This window comes from Ursus americanus, chromosome 33 (assembly GCF_024610735.1).
Source record: "Ursus americanus isolate L20-20 chromosome 33, mUrsAme1.1.p, whole genome shotgun sequence".
NCBI classification, from domain to species: domain Eukaryota; kingdom Metazoa; phylum Chordata; class Mammalia; order Carnivora; family Ursidae; genus Ursus; species Ursus americanus.
The window spans coordinates 26864932-26883776 of NC_142159.1; the positions used below are offsets into that span (position 1 = coordinate 26864932).

The 18845-nt window shown below is 54.6% G+C and overlaps 1 protein-coding gene across 5 annotated transcripts in view; it reads left to right on the forward strand.

Moving 5' to 3' along the window:
• NPHP4 (nephrocystin 4) overlaps positions 1-18845 on the forward strand; it is a 113090-nt gene that overhangs the window by 79309 nt on the left and 14936 nt on the right. For all 5 annotated transcript variants that reach the window (XM_045803514.2, XM_045803515.2, XM_045803516.2 and 2 more), the window contains 3 exons: positions 8967-9127; positions 12171-12348; positions 17967-18092. In XM_045803514.2, coding sequence (XP_045659470.2) covers positions 8967-9127; positions 12171-12348; positions 17967-18092 — 465 coding nt within the window. The remainder of the gene's footprint in view (positions 1-8966; positions 9128-12170; positions 12349-17966; positions 18093-18845) is intronic.

Here is an 18845-nt window from a genome sequence, read left to right on the forward strand (position 1 = left end):
TTGTCATTATGAACTTAAATTCACAGTCCAAATTCTTAAGTTAAAATCTCAAACAAATTCTTTTCAGTGTCTTACCCCCCTGAGACTCAGCCAAAGGTGCCCCCTGCCTGGGCAGGGCTGGGCTCCTCCAGCAGCTCCCGCTCCGGTGTCCCATGGCTCAGTGCCTAGCCTCACTAGAGCCACGCTTAGGGTGTATTTTCTTTTGATGTTGAAATATAACATGCGTGCAACACAGTGTTCAGTTCCATGAGTTTTTAAGAATTAAAGGGTTGTGCTTTTTAGAGCAGTTTTAGGTTTATGGAGAAATTGAGCTGGTAGTACAGAGTTCCCAAGCATCCCTTGCCCCCAGAAGCGCCCCTGTTAGCAACATCTGGCCTCCTGTGGGCGTTAGTTACAGTTGATGGGCCAGTGTTGATGCTTTGTGGTTAACTAAAGCTCAGAGTTCACAACAAGGCTCTCTCTTGTGTTGGACAATCTCTGGATTTTGACAAAAGCAGAGCAAACGTATCCCCATACAGTATCGTAGAGAATAATTTCACCACCCAAATATGCCCTGTGCTCCACCTCTTCCTCCCTCCCTCCCCCCACCCTCCCCCCACCCTCCCCACCACTGACCTTTCTCCTGTCTCCGTGGCTTTACCTTTTTCAGGGTATTATACACTTGGACTCATGTAGTATGTAGCTTGTCCAGAGGGGCTCCTTTCACTAAGGCTCCTCCGTGTCTCTCTGTGGCTTGGTAGTGCATTTCTTTTTGTACTGGTGATACTCCACTGTCTAGAGGGACATCCATTCACCTACCTGCTTCCAGTGCTGAGCAATTACGATAAAGCAGTTGCAGACATTTTGTTCAGGATTTTGTGTAGACCTCAATTTTTGACTCATTTGGGTGGTACCTAGAAGCATGGCTGCTGGGTCGTGTGGTAGGAGCGTGTTTGGTTGTGTAGGAAACCGCCCAGCCGTCCTCCTGAGCGGCTGCACCGTGCCGCCTTCCCGCCAGCAGGGACTGAGCGCCCCTGCGGCCCCACGTCCTCGCAGCGCTTGGTGCTGTCAGTGGGGGGGATTTCGGCTGTTCTCCTAGGTATGTGCTGGGATCGCACTGTTGTTTTTACGAATTGCGTTTCCCTGAGGACGTGTGATGTGCAGCCCCCCCCCCATGTGCTCGCTTGGCCCATGTGCGTCTTCTCCGGACAGGTGTCTGTTCATCTCTTTTGCCTATTTGTAGATTGGGTTTCCTTATTGTTGTGTTTTAAGAGTTCTTTCTATGTTTTGCCTCCCAGACCATTATCGGATGTGTGCTTTGCGAATGTTTTCTCCCAGCCTGTGGCTTGTCTCTTTCATGGTCTTACCGGTATCTTTCGGAGGGCAGAGGTTTTTAATTTTAATGGAGTCCAGTTTATCAATTATTTCTGTCATGGATCATCTGTGTCTTTGATGTCAGAGGGAAGAACCCGTCACCACACCCAAGGTCACCTGGATTTTTGTCCTCTACTTTAGGTCTGTGATCCGTTTTGAGTTAGGTTTTATAAGAGCTGTACGTTTACAGAGTGAGCACGTCTGCGTGACTGCGGGCTGCAGATGGTATGCGGGCCTCCCCCGCCCTCCCTGCCCCCACCGTCAGTGGCCTCCCCCTGGTGACCGCTCTTAGGTATTCTGTCACCCTAGAGCAGTGCACCTGCAGGTTTGAACTGAAACAGGACATTGTGTGTGTGCCCTTCCGAGTCTCCCTTCTGCTCGACGTCGTCTGTGGGGTCCATGCAGGTTGCTGTGTGGGGCAGTAGCCTGTCCTTTATCCTGGCTGTATAGAAATCCCGGTCTGAGTATCACACACACTTACCCTTTCTGTTGTCCGTAGACATTTGGATTGTTCCCAGCTTCTGTTGCTTTAGAACAATGCTGGGGCGAGTGCTCTCTTGGTGCGGCTGTGCCCGCGCGGACGTTGGGTGTGTGCCCAGGAGTGGAATTGCTCTAGGGTTGCACGTGTTCATCTTTAGTCAGTTTGGCAAGCAGTGTCCCTCCGTACACATCCACTGGAGTAGTCCAGGTCCAGCAGGAGACATGGCAGCCTCCTGAACAGAATCTTCTGGAACCCAAGGCCCTGGGCCTGGTGGTTGCCTCTGCCCGAGGCTCCTCATTTTCTCGGTGTTCCAGGTTGTGAGTAGAGTTGCTTCTTGTTGCCCCCTTTGCTCCAGACGGGGTGTGCATCTGGAGGGTCCTCACTGACCACCGTCCCTGCTCCTTTCAGGAGGGTTCAGCTGTGGGTGGTGGTCCCGTCCTCCACCACACATGGTGCCTTCCTTCCTTTCATTTCCTTTGCTTTCTGGCCTGGAGGTAGGTTTTTCTAACACATTCCTCCTGGTGTTTTGGCCAACAGGACCTTCCTTAGCACGGGAGCTGGAGTCCTTGAGCTCTGGGTCAGCCGAGAGCCCCCCTGGTCTGGAGAACTCGCGCCCTGGGGTTCGCCAGCCTGTTCTGGGTCCGTCTGGTGCTGCCTTGCCTGCCTCTTCCTTGGTGGGTCTCCTGTGTCCTGTGCGTTCTCCACCTCCAGTCCCATGTCCACCTACAGAGATTGTGTCCATGCAGTTTGACATGCGTTAACTGTTTATCTTTTTCCCTCCATCGTTTAGAAGTCAGTAGCAGGCGGGGTGACACTTTACCTCTAAACACCCAACAGGCTTTACTGAAAAGCAGCCCCCATCACACTGAAGAGGACAGGGATCTCACAGTCCCATTCCCAGTCTTCCCGGCTACATTCCTTAAAGCTGCTTTCTCGCTCTGACATTCAGTCCGGGTCCTGGGTTGTACTGGGAGTTACATCCCTGATCTCCTTTCATCTGGAATAGTCTCCTGCATTCTCTTTGCAGTGACAGTGGCTGTCGGAAGGGACTACGTGAGCTGTCGTGTGGAGTGTCGTTCTGTGTGCATCTGACCGTTGACCCTGGCCCCTCCGGAAGGTCTCGTGCATGGGCGGTTAGGGCCAACGCTCCCTCTGGGTCTGGATTTGGCACGGACGCTTCATGTGCCCCATGTGGCGTCCGTCAACAGTGTGGAGGTCGCGTGTCTCGTCCTTACGGTGCTGGTTTGATCTGCCCCCCCGTCCCTCCAGGGGAAGGGAGGCGCTTCCTCGTGGCGCTTGGCACAGAGTTCTTGAGCCAGTCGTTGGCTCCATGTGAATATCCACCCCAACAACCTTTCACCCACTCTTCTAACATCCTTGACGGAGCTTTGCCTGGGTCAGGTCTTAACCTGGAATTTTGTTAACGGTAATTTTTCTGATTTTGTCATTTGGTTTCCCTTTCTTAATGGACACTCTTTTATAGAAGAAAAAAAAGAGCTTTCTCTTATCAACCAAGACTGAACTACATATACCTTCTCCAAAGCAGAGCAGATGTGTGATACTCTCCCTTCAGTTTCCAGGTTTCAGAGTAAGAAGTTGTAACAGTTACTCCAGTAATGACAACTGAGATTTTATCTGTCTGGGTTTTTGTTTTGCCTTTTGAATATCACTCTGATATTTATTCGTTGTGATACATTCATTATAGTGGTAGCCCTTCAGGTTAGCCTGGGACGCTGGGCATGACCTCACTCTCTGAACGGCCCAGTGTCCCAGCTCACCGCGGACTTTCTCTGCCTCCGACCTGGACCAGCGGCTTCTGCGTGGGCCGTGCTTCTAGAGACCGAGGGCTGGGGTGCTTTTGGTTCTGGGTGGCATGGCTTTCAGGCCTTTCACTGGGCAAAGCTGGAGAATGTAGATTCAAACATGAGTTCACATTGATATTTCTAATTCGCATTTAGAGTCTTTTCCTTAAAGTAATTGATTTGTATCTTTTTTTTTCTTATGTTGGAAATTGTGCTTCCTGACAATGTATTTACTTACTTTTCCTTACAATTTCTATTATATACTTTAACATGGCTGATGTTAGTACTAAGGGTGCCTATGCTGAGTGAGGAGGGTTCAGATTTCCGGCGTTCTCCGTCCTGAGCCACGTGCCGCTGAGGACGTAGAGGTGGTTCGGCTTTCCAGGGTCCCTGGAGATCACTCTTTCCTCTGTGGACCCGTTACCGGTTTGATAATCAGATTCAGTTGTTTCAATTTGTTCTCAATTTTAGGTTGGTTTTCTTTCCCTTCTGATTTAATTTGTTGGAATATTTACATGGCTTCAAACCTAAAACCCTCGTGCCCTCTACACTCTCCACCCCCGTGCGGCCTCCAAGAGGTAACCAGGCCTCTTTAGTCTCTGGCTTCTCCTTCTCATGTTTCTGTTTGTTTCAGAACGTACGCACGTGGATTTTTATTTCTCCTTGTTTCCTTACTCAACAGGTAGCATACCAAATACACTCTTTTTTCACGTGGCTTTTATCCGTTACCCTTGTGCCTGAGCTTGACCTGTGCAGAGGTCCCCGCGCTCTCTGCGAGGCTGCATCGTACCACACTGGGCGCGAGCTCCTACCGACGGCCGCTCGGCTGCTTCCCGGCTTCGCTGTGTCAGAGGAGGCAGCAGCTCGTCACCTCGTCTTCACACGTTCTCTGAGCGTGGCCGTGTGTTCAGGGGGCGTCGCTAGCAGTCAGCAGTCCCGCGCCCGAGTCAGCCTGTGGCCGGTCTCTGCCCCGCCGCAGCGGCCTCTTCCCTCAGGGCCTTGCCGGCAAACGGGTTGCTCAACTTGGGATTTGTACAACTGATGGGGGTGACATGGCTCTTAGTGAAGTCTGAGTTTGCGTTTCTCTTATACTGAGTGAAGTGGAGCGCCTTTGATGTTTGCCTTCATCTGCAAACTTCTACTCATGTCTTTTTCCATTTTTCTATCCAATTTTTTGTCTGTTCTGGTCTCTTGTTTTGGGAACTCTGTTTATTAGGGAGATTAGCTGTTGCCTGTGATATAAATTGCAGGTATGTTCTCCTGCTTTGTCATTTTTACTTTGCTTTTGGTGGATTTTGCTATGTAAAGTTTTATTTTATTTTACTTTATTTTTTAATTTTTTAAGGTTTTATTTTTAAGTAATCTCTCCATCCAGTGTGGGTCTCGAACCCACGACCCTGAGACCAAGAGTTGCACGCTCCACTGACCGAGCCAGCCGGGCGCCCCGTGAAGTTTTGTCGTCGTGTCCTGTGATATGGTGGTCTTCACTTTTATTGCTTCTAAATTCCTGAGTCACGGATGCGAAGGTGTTCTCCTCCCCGGCTCGTAAAGAGATTCACATGTGGCTTCTCCGAGGGCTATAGGTTTCATTTTTCACATGAGACTTCTGGTCTATGTGTAGTTTATCCTGTTGTGCGATAGGAGATAGGGATCCAGTTTCATCTTTCTTCAAATGTCTCTCCCCCTGACCCAGTGCTGTTTATTAGAAAGTCTTATCTTTTTCGTCAGTGACTTGAGAGCCGCGCTTCTCATATACCACATTCTTTATTACTTGGGTTTATGTCTGGATTTTATATTTTGTTCCATTAGACCAGAGGTTGGCAAACTGATTTCTGTTAAGGGCCAGATAGTAAATATTTTAGACTTTCTGGGTTACATATGTTCTCTCTGGAATCTTCTTTTTTTTTTAACAATCCTTTAAAAATGTGAAAGCTATCCTTAGCTCCCGGCTGGATCGGCCCGTAGGCTGTGGTTGCCACACCCTGCGTTAGACCACCTGTCTACACACGCGGGCATGCTGTTGAGTCAGAGGTGCAACTTTGCTCTGACGTACAGCAGCCCCCCCCCGCCCCGTGCTCTTCCGTGCAGGGCCCCCCGCACGTTCTGGCTGGGCTGGTTTTCCAAGCGAACTTGTTAGCCCTTTATGGGGGGTTCTGCTGAATCCATAGGTTAACGTGGGGAGCGCTGCCCTCGTGGGGCGGGAGCTGTCCTGCAGGGACAGGGATATCCTTTCATGTGCTCATTTCTATCTCCCTGACTTTCCAAAGACACTGAAGTGACCCTCATGCAGGCTTTGCTGTTCTCTTATTTTTTGACCGGTTAAATCTTGCCTTTGTCTTTATTACTTTCTTTTTTTTTGTATTCTCCACTGTTATTTTCCTAATTTGAGTTGCTTAATTCATTTATTTTAATTCTTTTGTTTTTGTGGATACAAAGTATTCAAGGCTATGAATTTTCCTTTGATTACTGCTTTATGCTTTGGTGATTCAGATGAGTAGTATTTTCATTCTTTTCTAGAAAATCTGGATTTTGTTTTTCATTTGACATAGAATTATTTAAAGGTAAGTTGTAAATTGTTTTTAAAAAATTGTTTCTAGCTTCTAGTGTGCTGCATTGTGGTCAGAGGCCACCGTCTGTGTTATTTCTACCTTGTGGAGCATAGTTAGGTTTTCTTTGTGGCCTAATATGTAGTTAATTTTCCTTAACGTTCCAGATACGCTTGAAAGATGTATGTGCTGTTACCAGGGAACAGTGTCATACGTACATACGTTCTACGTAACGGGGCAGCCGCTCTGGCTTCCATACCCTTGTTTATTGTCCACTTGACCTGCCTTGTAAACAAAGTGACTAGTTGGTCTCTACTATTATTATGTTTTTGTCCGTTTCTCCTTGTGTCTCTAGGTTTTTGCTTTGTCGGTTGGTGTGTTGATATTCCTAGCTGCTGTACGTTCATCGTGGATTGTAGACTGTAGCGTTCTGAGGTGCTTGTCATCGGCCGGAGTTGTGGATGCCTTTGCGGAGCAGGGGTGTTTGTGGGTCATGAAGGAGAGGTGGGCGCTGAGGACCATCCAGCCAGAGGAGGAGTGCCCGCCAGACTTGCATGTGGGGGTATGGCTGGACTGAGGCTCAGGAAGGAGGCTGGCCGGGCTGGGGCTTGGTGTTTGTGAGGGGGATGGGAGGTGAGCTTGGGAGCCTGAGCAGACCCTGGGGAGGTGCCCCTGCCCCTCTGGCCTGTCTTGGTTGAGTAGATGGTCAGCATCATTGCAGACTTTTGAGTGTCCTGGAGATGACGCAGGGCTCCCTTTGCTGATGCTTTGGCGGTGCTGCAGGATGGGCTGCAGGGAGCATGGACCGCAGGGAAGGCCACCGAGGAGCCGGTTATCTGAGCTGGATGGGACTGAAGGGGCCCAAGCCTGCGGGGGAGGAACCGTGTGCTTCCAGCATGAGAGCCCTGAGGCTGGGCCCAGACCAGGGTGGCCCCCACACCCCCACGTGCCCCCCCCCCCCCGGTACTCAGCACGCCATCAGCTCTGGACTCAGGGTGTCACCCTGTGGCCGGGAGCTGCATCAGGTGGGGACCCTATCCGTCCCCTTCTCCCACGTTATCCCTGCACAGTGCATGGCACATACGCTGGAGATGCCACACTTACTTGTTAAGTGTGCGTTCGTGGTGCGTCGGAAGGACCGGGCAGCTGAGTGGAGGTAATGGTGTTGGAGTGGAAGCAGCCTGGCAGGGGCGTGGCGAGGGCCTGGTGCCCAGGAAGCACTCTGGGACGATTCAAGGAGGAGCTGGCTGGCTAGATGGAGGGTCCAGCTGGGACATGCTTCACTGGGGAGAGTGCTTCTGGGTGAAGAGTCTGTGGGTCTGGGGGACGCTGGAGGAGGAGTGGGGAGCTCCCGGGGCCGCGTGTCTGTAGGTGTTGTTTGGGAAGTCGGCCCAGAGTTCACATCTGTTCTGTTTCTTTGAATCAGAAGTCTGACCAGTGTGGAAGCCGGGGTCTGGGCTCTTCCTGCTCCTGCAGCCCAGGTGGGCCCAGTGAGTGGGGGGGCTGCGCTGTTAGTGCCATGAGCTGGGGCTTGGGTGTTTACAGGTCTTTGTTCCCGTCCCCACCGTGCGTCTGAGGAGCCAGCCTCGGGGCTCCCATCGCTTCGGGGGTGTCCTGACAATGACCAGATGCCACAGGCCACCTGGCTCTCAGCTGGCTGGTGGCATTGGGGCGGGGTGGTGAGTGTCCTTGGGCTCCACTGGCCCTGTGACTTTGGTCACTTGAGATGTGATGCTAGGGACTGGCCTGCTGCTGCATGGTGTCACTGCACCCCCTCTCTAAGCCTTTTTCCTGACTCCTTAAGGCCCCTCCACTCCATGAGCTGCCCCTGTGAACTCTCGCTGTTCAGGGGCAGCTGCAGCCAGGCCTTTGGCAGCTGGTCCTGGCGTCGTGTCCCTTGGGCCAGCGAAAGGCCCACCACCCCCACCTTTCCATCAGCCCCCTGTGCCGTATCCTGTCCCAACCTGCTTCCCTCCTTTAGCTGGCAGCACTGTTCTGGTGTTGAGAGCAGGGGGACACCCCGGGGCTGAGGTAGCTGGAGGTGGGGTGAGGATCTCAGCCCGGCCTGGGACCTGCTCCCCGGTGCTGAGTAAACACGCTCCTTTCCACCCCAGAGTCAGTATTCTGCTCACTGGGAGGGGGGGCTCTGTAAATATATTGTTGATGGAAAGGGGGAAATGTTTGAATGTGTTCTCCAGCTTTGCTGCTTCCTGCACTGTAACTAATGATGATTTCAGTGGTGTTTTTGTCAACTTAGAATTGATGGTAGTGCCACCTGGAGAAGCCGAGAGGCGGGGCTTACTGTCCACTCCCGTGTCTCAGTGATGAGCCCGAGAGCCGGGCACAGCCCCCGGGAGGCGCTGTGCTAGGGCACCACTCGGGGTCTTCTGAGCAGCTCCCCGTGTGTGTGCTCTCCTGGTTTTGACAGCAGACCACGTTTCTCCTTAAACCCGGCGTGCAGAATAATGACCTCCCTGGGCAGCCCCATCAGGACATCTGTCCCCGTTCAGGATAGACTGTTTCACAAGAACTCGGTGAAAACCATGAATCATGTTCTGGGAGAGTTCATTGTATGTATTGGAAAGAAATGTTGACTTCTGGACATGACTCTGTCTTTTGTAGATTTGGATATTTTATGATATTTTTGATTAATGTGTTTATTAAACTGTAGTTATGACAGAAGCAGAAATTAGTGATTCTGACCACAGCAGGAATCTCTTCAAAATGTAAAGATGGTAAATGACTCGAATCACTTTTGGGCTCATTCAAGGCCTCTTTGAACAGGGACTCCTGGCTTTCAGCTCAAGTACCTGGTGGAGCCTGGGTTCCTGAAACCCGGAGAACAGCGCTGGTTCACCCACTACCTGGCTGCCCAGACCCTACAGATCGACGTCTGGGATGGAGACTCCTTGCTCCTCGTCGGATCTGCAGCCGTCCAGATGAAGGTGACTGTGCTCTGTTGACAAATTCTGTCCTTCCTCAAAGGAAAAGATTTTCACAAATTCTCAGTTGTGTAATGCTAGGTTGTATTTTCTCAGTCATCAGTCAGCTTTTCCTACAAACCAACCACAGGTAAGGACCCCTTCTGCCTCCTCACCCCCACCCCAGGACAGTGAGGATGCACGTTCCCTGTGCGCAGAGGCCTGGCCCATGGGGGGCGGGGATGAGGGACCCACTGGCATGTGCAAAGGTCACCTGATGCCTGCTCTCAGTTACTTGAATTGTGCTTTTCTAATTGCAGTTAGAATTAGAATCTAATTCTTTATCTAACTGTGCTTTCCATCTTCTTTGTACACTAAAACCTAAATCCATATGTTAATTAAAGATTCTTCCCTGGGGTTTCTCCCCGGAGGGTCAGCGTAGTTGCACGGCAGCTCCTGGGCTCGGGGCTGGGAACGCGATGTCCCGGCTGCGCGGTGGGGTGGGAGAGGACACAGCATCACAGCCCCAGCTCGGCGTCTCTGATAGTCACCTGCTTTCCTTGACTCCCATTAGCAGACTTCCTTCCAGATTTCAGCCTCGGGCGCCCCTCAGTTTCCCCCCTGAGCCTTGCCCCTGCAGCAGCTAGTGTGGTCACTGAGACTTGCGAGCCAGCCCCATCACTGCTTGCTCCTTGGCACCCCTCACCATGATGAGCTCACGGCTCCCGTTCTGGGGTGTGCCTGGCTGTGTGCGCAGCTCCCCTGATACTGTGCTCCTCTTCGTCTGGGGTGCTGCCTGCCCCCGCTCTTCCCTTTGAGGGCTGACCTGGGCTGCGCCATCCCTCCTCCACCCGACTCAGGTGTCCATCCTTGAGGGGTGATGCCCCCAGGGGAGTGTGGGAGCAGGGGCAGGGGTCACCGTGGTGAGCACTCAGCAGATGTTGGCTGATGTTCTCATTCCTCACCCTGGTCCCTTGGGCCTTCCTGGGTCACAGCGCAGCCCCGTGGGATTGTCATGGCCATTGCTTGTTTGTTGCTGATGCTGGCTGGTGGCGTCCTGGTGGGGACAGTCACTCTTCATCTCCAGCAGTCATGACCCACTGTGGGCATGGTGCCGCGTAGCTGAGAATGAGCAAATGGAGGGAGCAGTGAGGGAACGGGAGGCAAAGAGGTGAGAAATAGAGGGAGGAGGGAATGGAGGAAGGAGGGAGTGGGGGGAGGAGGGAGTGGGGGGAGAAGGGCACTGGAGGGCCGAGAGGAGCCCCTGTGGACTGGGGACCTGACACAGCTCCTGCCTCACCCACGGCCTAGCCCTGTGTACCTATGTGCTGTCACCTGGAGATGAAGTTATTTTATCTTGTCCTCCACGAAGAGCCCCTGAAACAAGTGCTCTTGTGATTATTGACACTTGGATAAATCACAGTTAAATTTTACTTTTTAAACTTTACTTTCTAATTTAAACTTTACTTTCTAAAATAAAGTCTTTAACTTTAAAATTTATAGAGGCGAAGAGGTGGGAAATTTAGATGAGAAGAGACTCCCCTGTAACGGCAGGTGCTGAGCTGTTAGGTGCCTTTGGTAGGTGGGTTTTCTGGAAGGTGTGATACACTGTGGCTCGTTGGGCACGTGAGGGTTTCCCGTGAGCGATGTTGCAGTGTGCGTCTCGAGGTACCGTGTGCCCTGCCTTCAGCTCCTCCCCAGAGGACACGGCAGCGTTGTTAGGGGCAGAGTGACAGTCACTCCCAGCACCTGATGGCTCCCCTGCTTCACTGACTGTCCTCAGCTCCGAGGCCGTGCTGTGTCATACTCCTGTCCAGCTGGGAAACTGAGGCCGAGGTCATGCTGGCAATAGCCGAGCCAGGCTTTTAGCCCAGTTCTGACTCGGAAGCTGGTGCTCTGTACCGTTAACGGTCTGCTCGCCCCAGACGAGAACGTGTCGGAAGCGTGTTTCTGAGTCAGAGCTGTGCTCACATGACAGCCCGGCTCGCAGTCGGCGGGACACATGGCCCGCGAGGCCAGCAGGGCCCTCATCCTCCTGGCTGAGGACGAGGGTGCCTGATTGGTTTCCATGCTCTTGCCTTTAAGGGGTATTAGCTAGAAAAAAAATCTTTGCAGTCTTGTAGTGGGAAGTGATACCTTGTTTTTGTTGGCCTCTCCACTTGCTGGCGGCTGGGCGTTGCTTCCTGCGTCGATGGTCATTCTCCAGAGGGGACTTCATCTCCAGAGGGGACTTCATGTAGTCAGTCCGGCTGCTAGGCCCTTGGCTGTGAACATGTCTGTGGTTATGTGGGCTCTGTGGACCAGCACTGCGAGGCTAGCAGGGGCTGAAGCAACTGGAAGCTGCCAGAGCCACTGGGGGGGGGGTCATTTTGGGTGCCTCTGCTCCCAGAGCTGGCATGTTTGCTGCAGAAGTGCTGGGACTCTTGTCTGGTCCCACATGCCCATTTGTGCGTGAGAAGCACTAGTTGAAAGGTCCGGTGACTTTCCCATGGCCTCCCGGGAAGACTTCACTAGCATGGGGCTCAGGCAGAGCACTGAGAGGTGAGCTGGATTAGCAAGGAGCACTGGGTCAGGAAGGTCCTGCCACCCTGGATCTGCTCTCGCTGGTCTGAGCGTCCTAGGCCTGGTGTGGACCCTCGCAGTTGGGCCTCGGCTGCCTGGTGGCCCTGCTCCCACCCACCACCTGTGTTCCAGCCACAGTGAGGCCCGATGCTCCTGGCCCAGGGTGTCGGGGGTCTGTACTCTGCACGCTGGGCCTAGTGTGCTCCCAGCCTTCCCTGCCCGGTTCACGCCTCCTTCTTGAAGCTCTCACGGTCCCAAGAAGGGGTCTGCTTAGCATCCCCAGCTTCGTTCCGTGGCTCATTTCCTGTTGTTCTGTCTACAGAAGGGGCTCCAGGAGGGTGGCTGCCAGGCCTGTTTGTGCTCCCATGGTGTTTATTCACTGGGTGAACTGGGGTTCACTTTATTAACGAATTTGTGGGAAAGACCTGCTATCAAGGATGTAGGTTTTCAGAAGAAGGTGGGCTCTGCCTCAGCGTCCTCTGACTGGTGCCTTTCTCCTCTGCAGCATCTCCTCCGCCAGGGCCGGCCGGCCGTGCAGGTCCTACATGAGCTTGAGGTCGTGGCGACTGAGTATGAACAAGACGTGGTAGTGAGTGGAGATGTGACCCGGTTTGGCTGTGTCAAGCCCATTGGTGTCTACACGGTGGTGAAGGGCTGGTTGCATCTGACGCTGGCTAACGTGGGTAAGAATCCCTGGTGGCTTTGGCCTTGTGCTGTCTCCTGGCTGGCCACTCATTTTCCCAGTTGGTGCACGAGCTCCTCAGGGCAGTGGTCCTATTATGGGCATCGCATAATCAATAAGAATTCAGAAAAACTCTTACTGTTTGACCACTGAGTCTGCCCTCAACCACTGGGCATCTGTCCTTGACCACGAGCATTTGTCTTTGACCACTGGGCATCTGTCCTTGACCACTGAACATCTGTCCTTGACCACTGGGTATCTGTCCTTGACCATGAGCATCTGTCCTTGACCACTGAGCATCTGTCCTTGACCATGAGCATCTGTCCTTGACCATGATCATCTGTCTTTGACCATGAGCATCTGTCCTTGACCATTGAGGATGTGTCCTTGACCATTGAGCATGTATCCTTGACCATGAGCATCTGTCCTTGACCATGAGCATCTGTCCTGCACCAGTTGTTTGGTGTTCCTGATTTCTGATCAGGATTTGGGATCATTAGTCATCTCAGTCTTGCCCACATTTTGTTTCTTGGTGCTGTCTACGGAACATCTCTGTGACAATCCTCAGATAAAATGATTGGTTCTAGGAGGGATTTTCATCTAGAATATCAGCCCACAGAACTACTCCATCACAGGAGAGGAAAGAGAAATGTTCAACATCCATGCAGCTTGGGGATAAGGGAATGGAGCAGCGCACTTCCTCAGAGCCCAGCACTCTGACCTTACATCTAATGGTGTTCGAGGGTCGCTCCTCAGACACATTGAGCACAGACAGCCCTGATGCGCCTTCACCCACGTGCCGGCAGCCGGGTGTTGGGCTGGCTGTGGCTACAGTGGACTTGCCTGGACGTTCTGGAGGCTCCACTGAGGCCCTGACCGACAGGGAACGTGGGGCCGGCAAGCCTGCCTGTGCCCCCCACAGGGCAGGGGGCCAGAGTGAGCCCCTGTGGGGCCAGGGGACAAGCCCACTCAGTCTCCCTTGAGAAGACTGTGGAAAGATTGGGGTTTTTCGGGGTGAAATGGAAAGCAGGACGAAACCAAGCCGTTTGAGGTTTCTGGAGCTGTGTCTGTTTAGATGAGACTCAAACCTCTCACGTTTTATGGGGTAATTTTCCATTCCTCAAAGCCCAGGCTGACTTTAAAGCTTGGAGCCCCATGGGCCACATGTGCCCGTGCGGGCCGCCTGGAGGCGGGCGGGCTGGGGCGGCCGCAGCAGGAGGAGTGCACACAGCTCATTAAGTCAGGTTGGAGGTTTCTGCCTGCTTGTTTACAATTGCAGGATCCGAGGCAGCCTGGAAAACAGACAATATGGAAACGGCAAAACTCAATTAGGTTCTGGAGAAAGAAATGAGCCGCTAGTGAGCAGCAGACATCACTCAGAAGCTCCTACGAGTGAGGGAGCTGCAAGAAACGTTCTGCTTCTGAGATTGTGTTGGTTATTTTTCTATTTATTCCCAGCCCACAAATGTGCAGTGACTCGGCGTTTTAAATCTTATCTTCAGGAGAAAGATTAGCTCCATTATATGTTATCTTAAATTGTCATTTTCATACTTTGCCTGCACGAGAGCGATAGCGCGAGGGAGAGAGTCGAGATGCCCGCCCGAGAGGTGCGACGCGGAGGGGGGTTAACAAAGGACAAACGCACGCAGCACTCTGGTCCGTGCAGCCGTGCCGTGGTTTCCTCTGTAAATTTTGCATTTTTGGGAAAAAAAAAGTGTCGTGGCTTTTATTTCTTTCTAAAACTGATTGTTCTGCCCCGGGCAGCAGGCAGGATGAGGCTGTGTGAGCTTCGGGGGACAGAAGCAGGGTCAGGCCAGCATCCCAGTGCCTGGCGTGGTGTCGCCTGGACGGTGCTCCATGGCTCCACATTCACAGGCTGTGTGGCCAGGCGCGAGGCTGCGGAACGAGGCGCCCTCTCCGTGCCCAGGGAGGGGTCGTGCTCGTGCCTGCGGCCTCTCGGCTCGGACAGGCTGCGTGGTGGTCTCTGCAGCCTCGTCCACAGTGTCTCTCCATGATGGTTCGCCACGTGGGGGTCGTGAGAGCCGTGCTAATCCATCCCAGTGGTCCTGGTGGTGCGGTGTGACTGTGGTTCATCGGGGGTCTGTTGTCACTTGTGTCTGCAGCCCTTCCTGGGGGCCCCCTGGGGAGGGAGGGTTGCCCCGACCCCTGGCTCTGTGTTCTCAGGGTTGAAGGAGAAGCGGGTGGTATGGACAGAGGGCCTGGGTTTGGGGTCGGACATGGTGACGTGCTCTGCTCCTGTCATGGAAAGAGGGCAGTTGCAAACTGAGTCAGGAGCCCTGCCTATCTGGAGGCGTTTCCGCTCCCACGGCAAATGTGTGGGTCCCCAGCTTAACCCAGGTGTCACTGAAGGGAAAGAAAGCCCACAGCAGTTTGAGATCTCAGGCTATGCCCTGAGGACATGAGCACCTTTGCTGTGTCCGGTCCCTGAGTGAACGGGCGTACGTTCCGCTGATCTAGTTTATTGTCCCAGCTTCCAAACAAACCGCTGCTCTGAGTGCAGATACTGTCAGAGGAAACGGTGATGCTCAGGGACCGCCTGGTCTGTCCGGAGGTGACCGCAAGGTCCTGCCGGTCCCGCATGCTGTGGTGACAGTCGTGACTCCCGAGAGCCCGGGCTCTAAGGCCGCTGGCTGCGCACCTCCGCAAGCTGTCTGCACCAGATCCTGACCCGCAGCCGTTGCCCTGGCTTCTGTGCGTCCCTCCCACCGGAGCTGTTACCAGGCTGAACGTAGGCTGCATGCACTTCAGCTAGACGCGGGTGAAGGCCTCCCTGCCTGTGCTTCAGGGATGGCCGTGGAGGGTTCCCAGGTTCCCTCAGGGGTGGCGTGAATCCATTGTGCCCGACAGGGAGCAGAGGTAGCATGTGCCCACTGCCAGGCGACCAGCGGAGCAGGCCCTCAGGATGGAATGGAGAGCTTGCCAGACCGTCTGCCCGCACCGGGAAGAAACAGCGCTGAGAGCCAGGAGCCCAGACCGACTCTGAGCTTGGGGCAGGAACTGAGCGCACGTGGGCTGGGTGGCACTTTGTCCCCTCTCACATGGAGAGCAGGGTGGTACCAGGGCAGTGAGTGTCAGTGCCGGGACCTGGGCTCTGGCGCCCGCTGGCTGTCCCCTCCCCGCTTGGCCAGGCTCTCTGTCCCTGCCTGTCCGCTTGTTTGCTTGTCTATCCCCCTCAGGGCCTGGGGGCTTCTTGGGGACACGGCTGGTCCTTCCTTGTTGTGCTGTTCGCCCAGCAGTGGCCACCATGGCCTGGCATGATGCACGTTCATTAACAGGTGAATGAGCGAGTGTGAGAGCCTGTCTTGTCTCCAGGTCTGTTCCTCTTGGACTTGGGCTGAAAGAAGCAGACCCTGACGCATGAGCAGCTGATCCCACCAAAGGGGTGTTCACACCAGGTTCCATTCTTGGGGAGGAGCTTCGCGACTTTGGGACGCTGGGCTGTGTTGGGGATGAACCAACCCCAGGGAGATGAGAAGACTATGTTTGGCGGAGGACTCAGCAGCGCCTCCACCTGCAGGGGGAGAGCAGAGAAGCAGCTGCGGCTGGGTGGCAGGCAGACCCCGGTGGAGAAGTGTTCTGTGCTTCCCAGCAGAGCAGAGACCGAGAACAGTTGGGACTCCAGAAGCTTGTTCTCAAGATGCAGGGCCAGAGGGAGGGACGGGAGGGGCAAATGTGGTGTCTGCCCGGAGGTCTGAGCCTGAAGGTGGACGTGTGCACTGCACGAACAGAGCCGACGTTGGGGTAGGGACGGAACAGCAGGATGACTGGGCCTGGCACTGAAGTTCCCCCAGGAAGAGACCCCAGGTAGGACTGTCACTGGCCTTGGTGGCCAGGCAGGCGAGGAACCCATGGCGACGTGACATGCTCCCAGCAGGCAGAACCTGGGCTCCGGAGCTGGTTTCTCGACCCCGTGCTTCACCAGGCCTGGAGTGTGGTGCTGTGTCAGGGAAGGCTCTCGACAGTGACCTCCACGTCTGTCCCGTGTGGTGGTCTCCCTGACCGGGTGTGTGGAAGACAGCCGATGCTCCAGCGCTTGCTGGGGCTGCTGGCTGAGCTGTGGACACTTTGGGCAGCAGGGCAGAGAACCAGAAGCAGCTCTTATCGCAGGAAGGCTGGGGGAGGGCCAGCCTGTTGTGATTCTCAGAAAACACTCGAGACGACCAGAGGAGTTTGAAAATGATGAGAATGGAAGTCCCCAGGGGGAGGACTCTGCTCACCTGTGTGTCGCCAGCCTTTAAACCACGCGAAGTAAATCACTTCTTGATTTGGCTGGAGGTGGTTTCAGTCTGTCTGTCATTTTCGAATTGAGCATTTTTCCCCACGCCCATTGGGGCCTTAGTCCTTGCTAGTCTCCTGAGGGATGGTCTGCTGCCACACCTGTGTCTTTGGGGTCTCCAGCTGATATTCCCTGGGGTCTCCAGCTGCTTTTCCCTGGGGTCTGCAGGGACAGCCCCCGTTGGCAGCAGGGCAGAGACCACGTGACCTCCCTGGCAGAACAGGCAGTCCCTTCCCGACCGCAGCTCAGAACCAGTCGAGAGGGAGACGTTTCTGTCAGGCAGCTGGAGATGAAAATGTCACCTTGGTCACCGCTGCCGGTGACCAGCTCACCGCTGTGGTCAGGGGCATGCTTCTGCACCCAGCTCTGTCCTGCAGGACAGAGGCAGGGGAGGGCGGAGCTGAGCAGGGAAGCCACCCTGTCCTCTCCAGGGGCAGAGTGGAGGTGGGGATGGGGGGATGCAGAGAGCTGGGAAACAGGCACCTGGGGGAAGGGGTACCTCTTCTAACAACTCCCAGGATGCCCCATGCCTGCAGGTGTTCAACACCATCCTCCTGGAATTGGGGAAGCCCACAGTGCAAGCGTTTGTGTTTGGAACTTGGGGGGTTCGTTTTGGAACCTGACTTCATCAGCTGTACCCTGCCTCCCCTGAGGTAGGAGTCACGTCAGCGCAGAGCGGTCGCCGGTTCCGAGGGTAGGATTCTGTCCTCCCAGGAGAAGCATTTCTGTAGGCAAACACTTCTTCGCCCCTGGGCCTTGCACGCGTTGGCTGGTTAGCGGGGGCTGCTTGCCGTTCAGCCGGGGCAGGGGTGTGGTGTGCTCTGCCTCTGGCTCGCGCCCGGCCCTCTGAAGCTGCGTGCTGCTGCTCTCCAAGGCTTCTGTGTGGAAACAGCTCCAGAAGATTCCGGCTTGCCGAGGCTCTTTTACGTTCAAGTGTGTTTAAAGTCAGCCGTTTGCGGACGTGCACAGAGGCCTCCCCCGAGTAGGGGGTGTGGGAAGGTGTGAGCCGTCCCACGAAGCGGGGCTGCCGGGGCCGCTCTGGAGATTGAGAAGTGAGAGTGTGTGAGCGGGCGCCCTGAGCGCCTGGAGCTTTAACCCCGTGGGAGAGCAGATGCTGCTGCCCACACGCGAGAGGACACGCCTGCCTGTCCGCTCTCGACGGCCAAGCAGATTCAGAACCCGCAGTGCGGTTTTGGGGTGTTAGCGGGCCGGGGGGCATGGACGGGCCTTTTGAAACCCAGAACTCCCTACGGGAGATACTGATGTGTCTTTTCACACTCCTTTTGGTGTTAATACTTTCTGCTGGGATGTTTTTAATTTAGGTCACGTGTGTGAGCAGAGAGTGAGAAATTCCAGCTCGTTGCCACCTTCCAGGTCACGGGTCATCTCGAATGATGGAGCCGGCCACTTCAAGGGAGGCAGTCTCCTCGCGCGCGGGGGCCTGAGACGTGAGTGAGGAGCGGGCTCGGGCGAGTGTGTCGTGTGCGGGGTGATCGGCGTGGGGGTAGGGTGGAGCGAGAGGCGGAAGGCTGCGTGTATGTCCGTGTGCGCGCAGGTACACGTGTGATCTGGGGGCGGGAGCGGAGGCCGTCGTGTCCAGCTCAGCGCCCTGCCTCAGTGGACCCTTGGGCTCTGCTGGGTCAACGCGTGCGCCACGCCCGGCGTGCTCTAGTGCGGGCTCCGTGGAAGCCGGCTGGTTAGCTGCCCATCTGCAGGGGAGCAGGAAATGAAGAAGAGGTCAGGATGAACAAAGACTGGATTTTAAAAACTGATTTGAAGTCCCCATGTTGGGGAGAGGAGGAACAAACCAGTCATGGAGATTGGGAAGCAGAGGCCTACGCTTGGGGAGAATGTTGTTCACAGCAGGGGGCGTCTGAAGTTTTCTGTCCCCTTAAATCATCCACAGGCCTGCATGCAAAGTACCTGTTGGTGGGATGAAAAGCAGGGTGTGCCCTTTGGGTGGTGTCCCCCCAGGTTGCAGACCATCTGGCCTGGATCCGCAGCGGCCCTGAGCTTCCTGTGTCGACTGTCCTCCGATACTGTTGTCTTTGAACCTGTGCCCAGGGAGGGAGGCCCTGTGCTGTGCCTGGTGAGAGCCTCGAGGCCTCCAGGACCCCATGTTCCCTGAAACTCTAGCCCAGAATTTGTGGGGGCTCGAATGTTCTCCTGGGAGAGGGCCCCAGAGGTTCTGATGCTCAGAG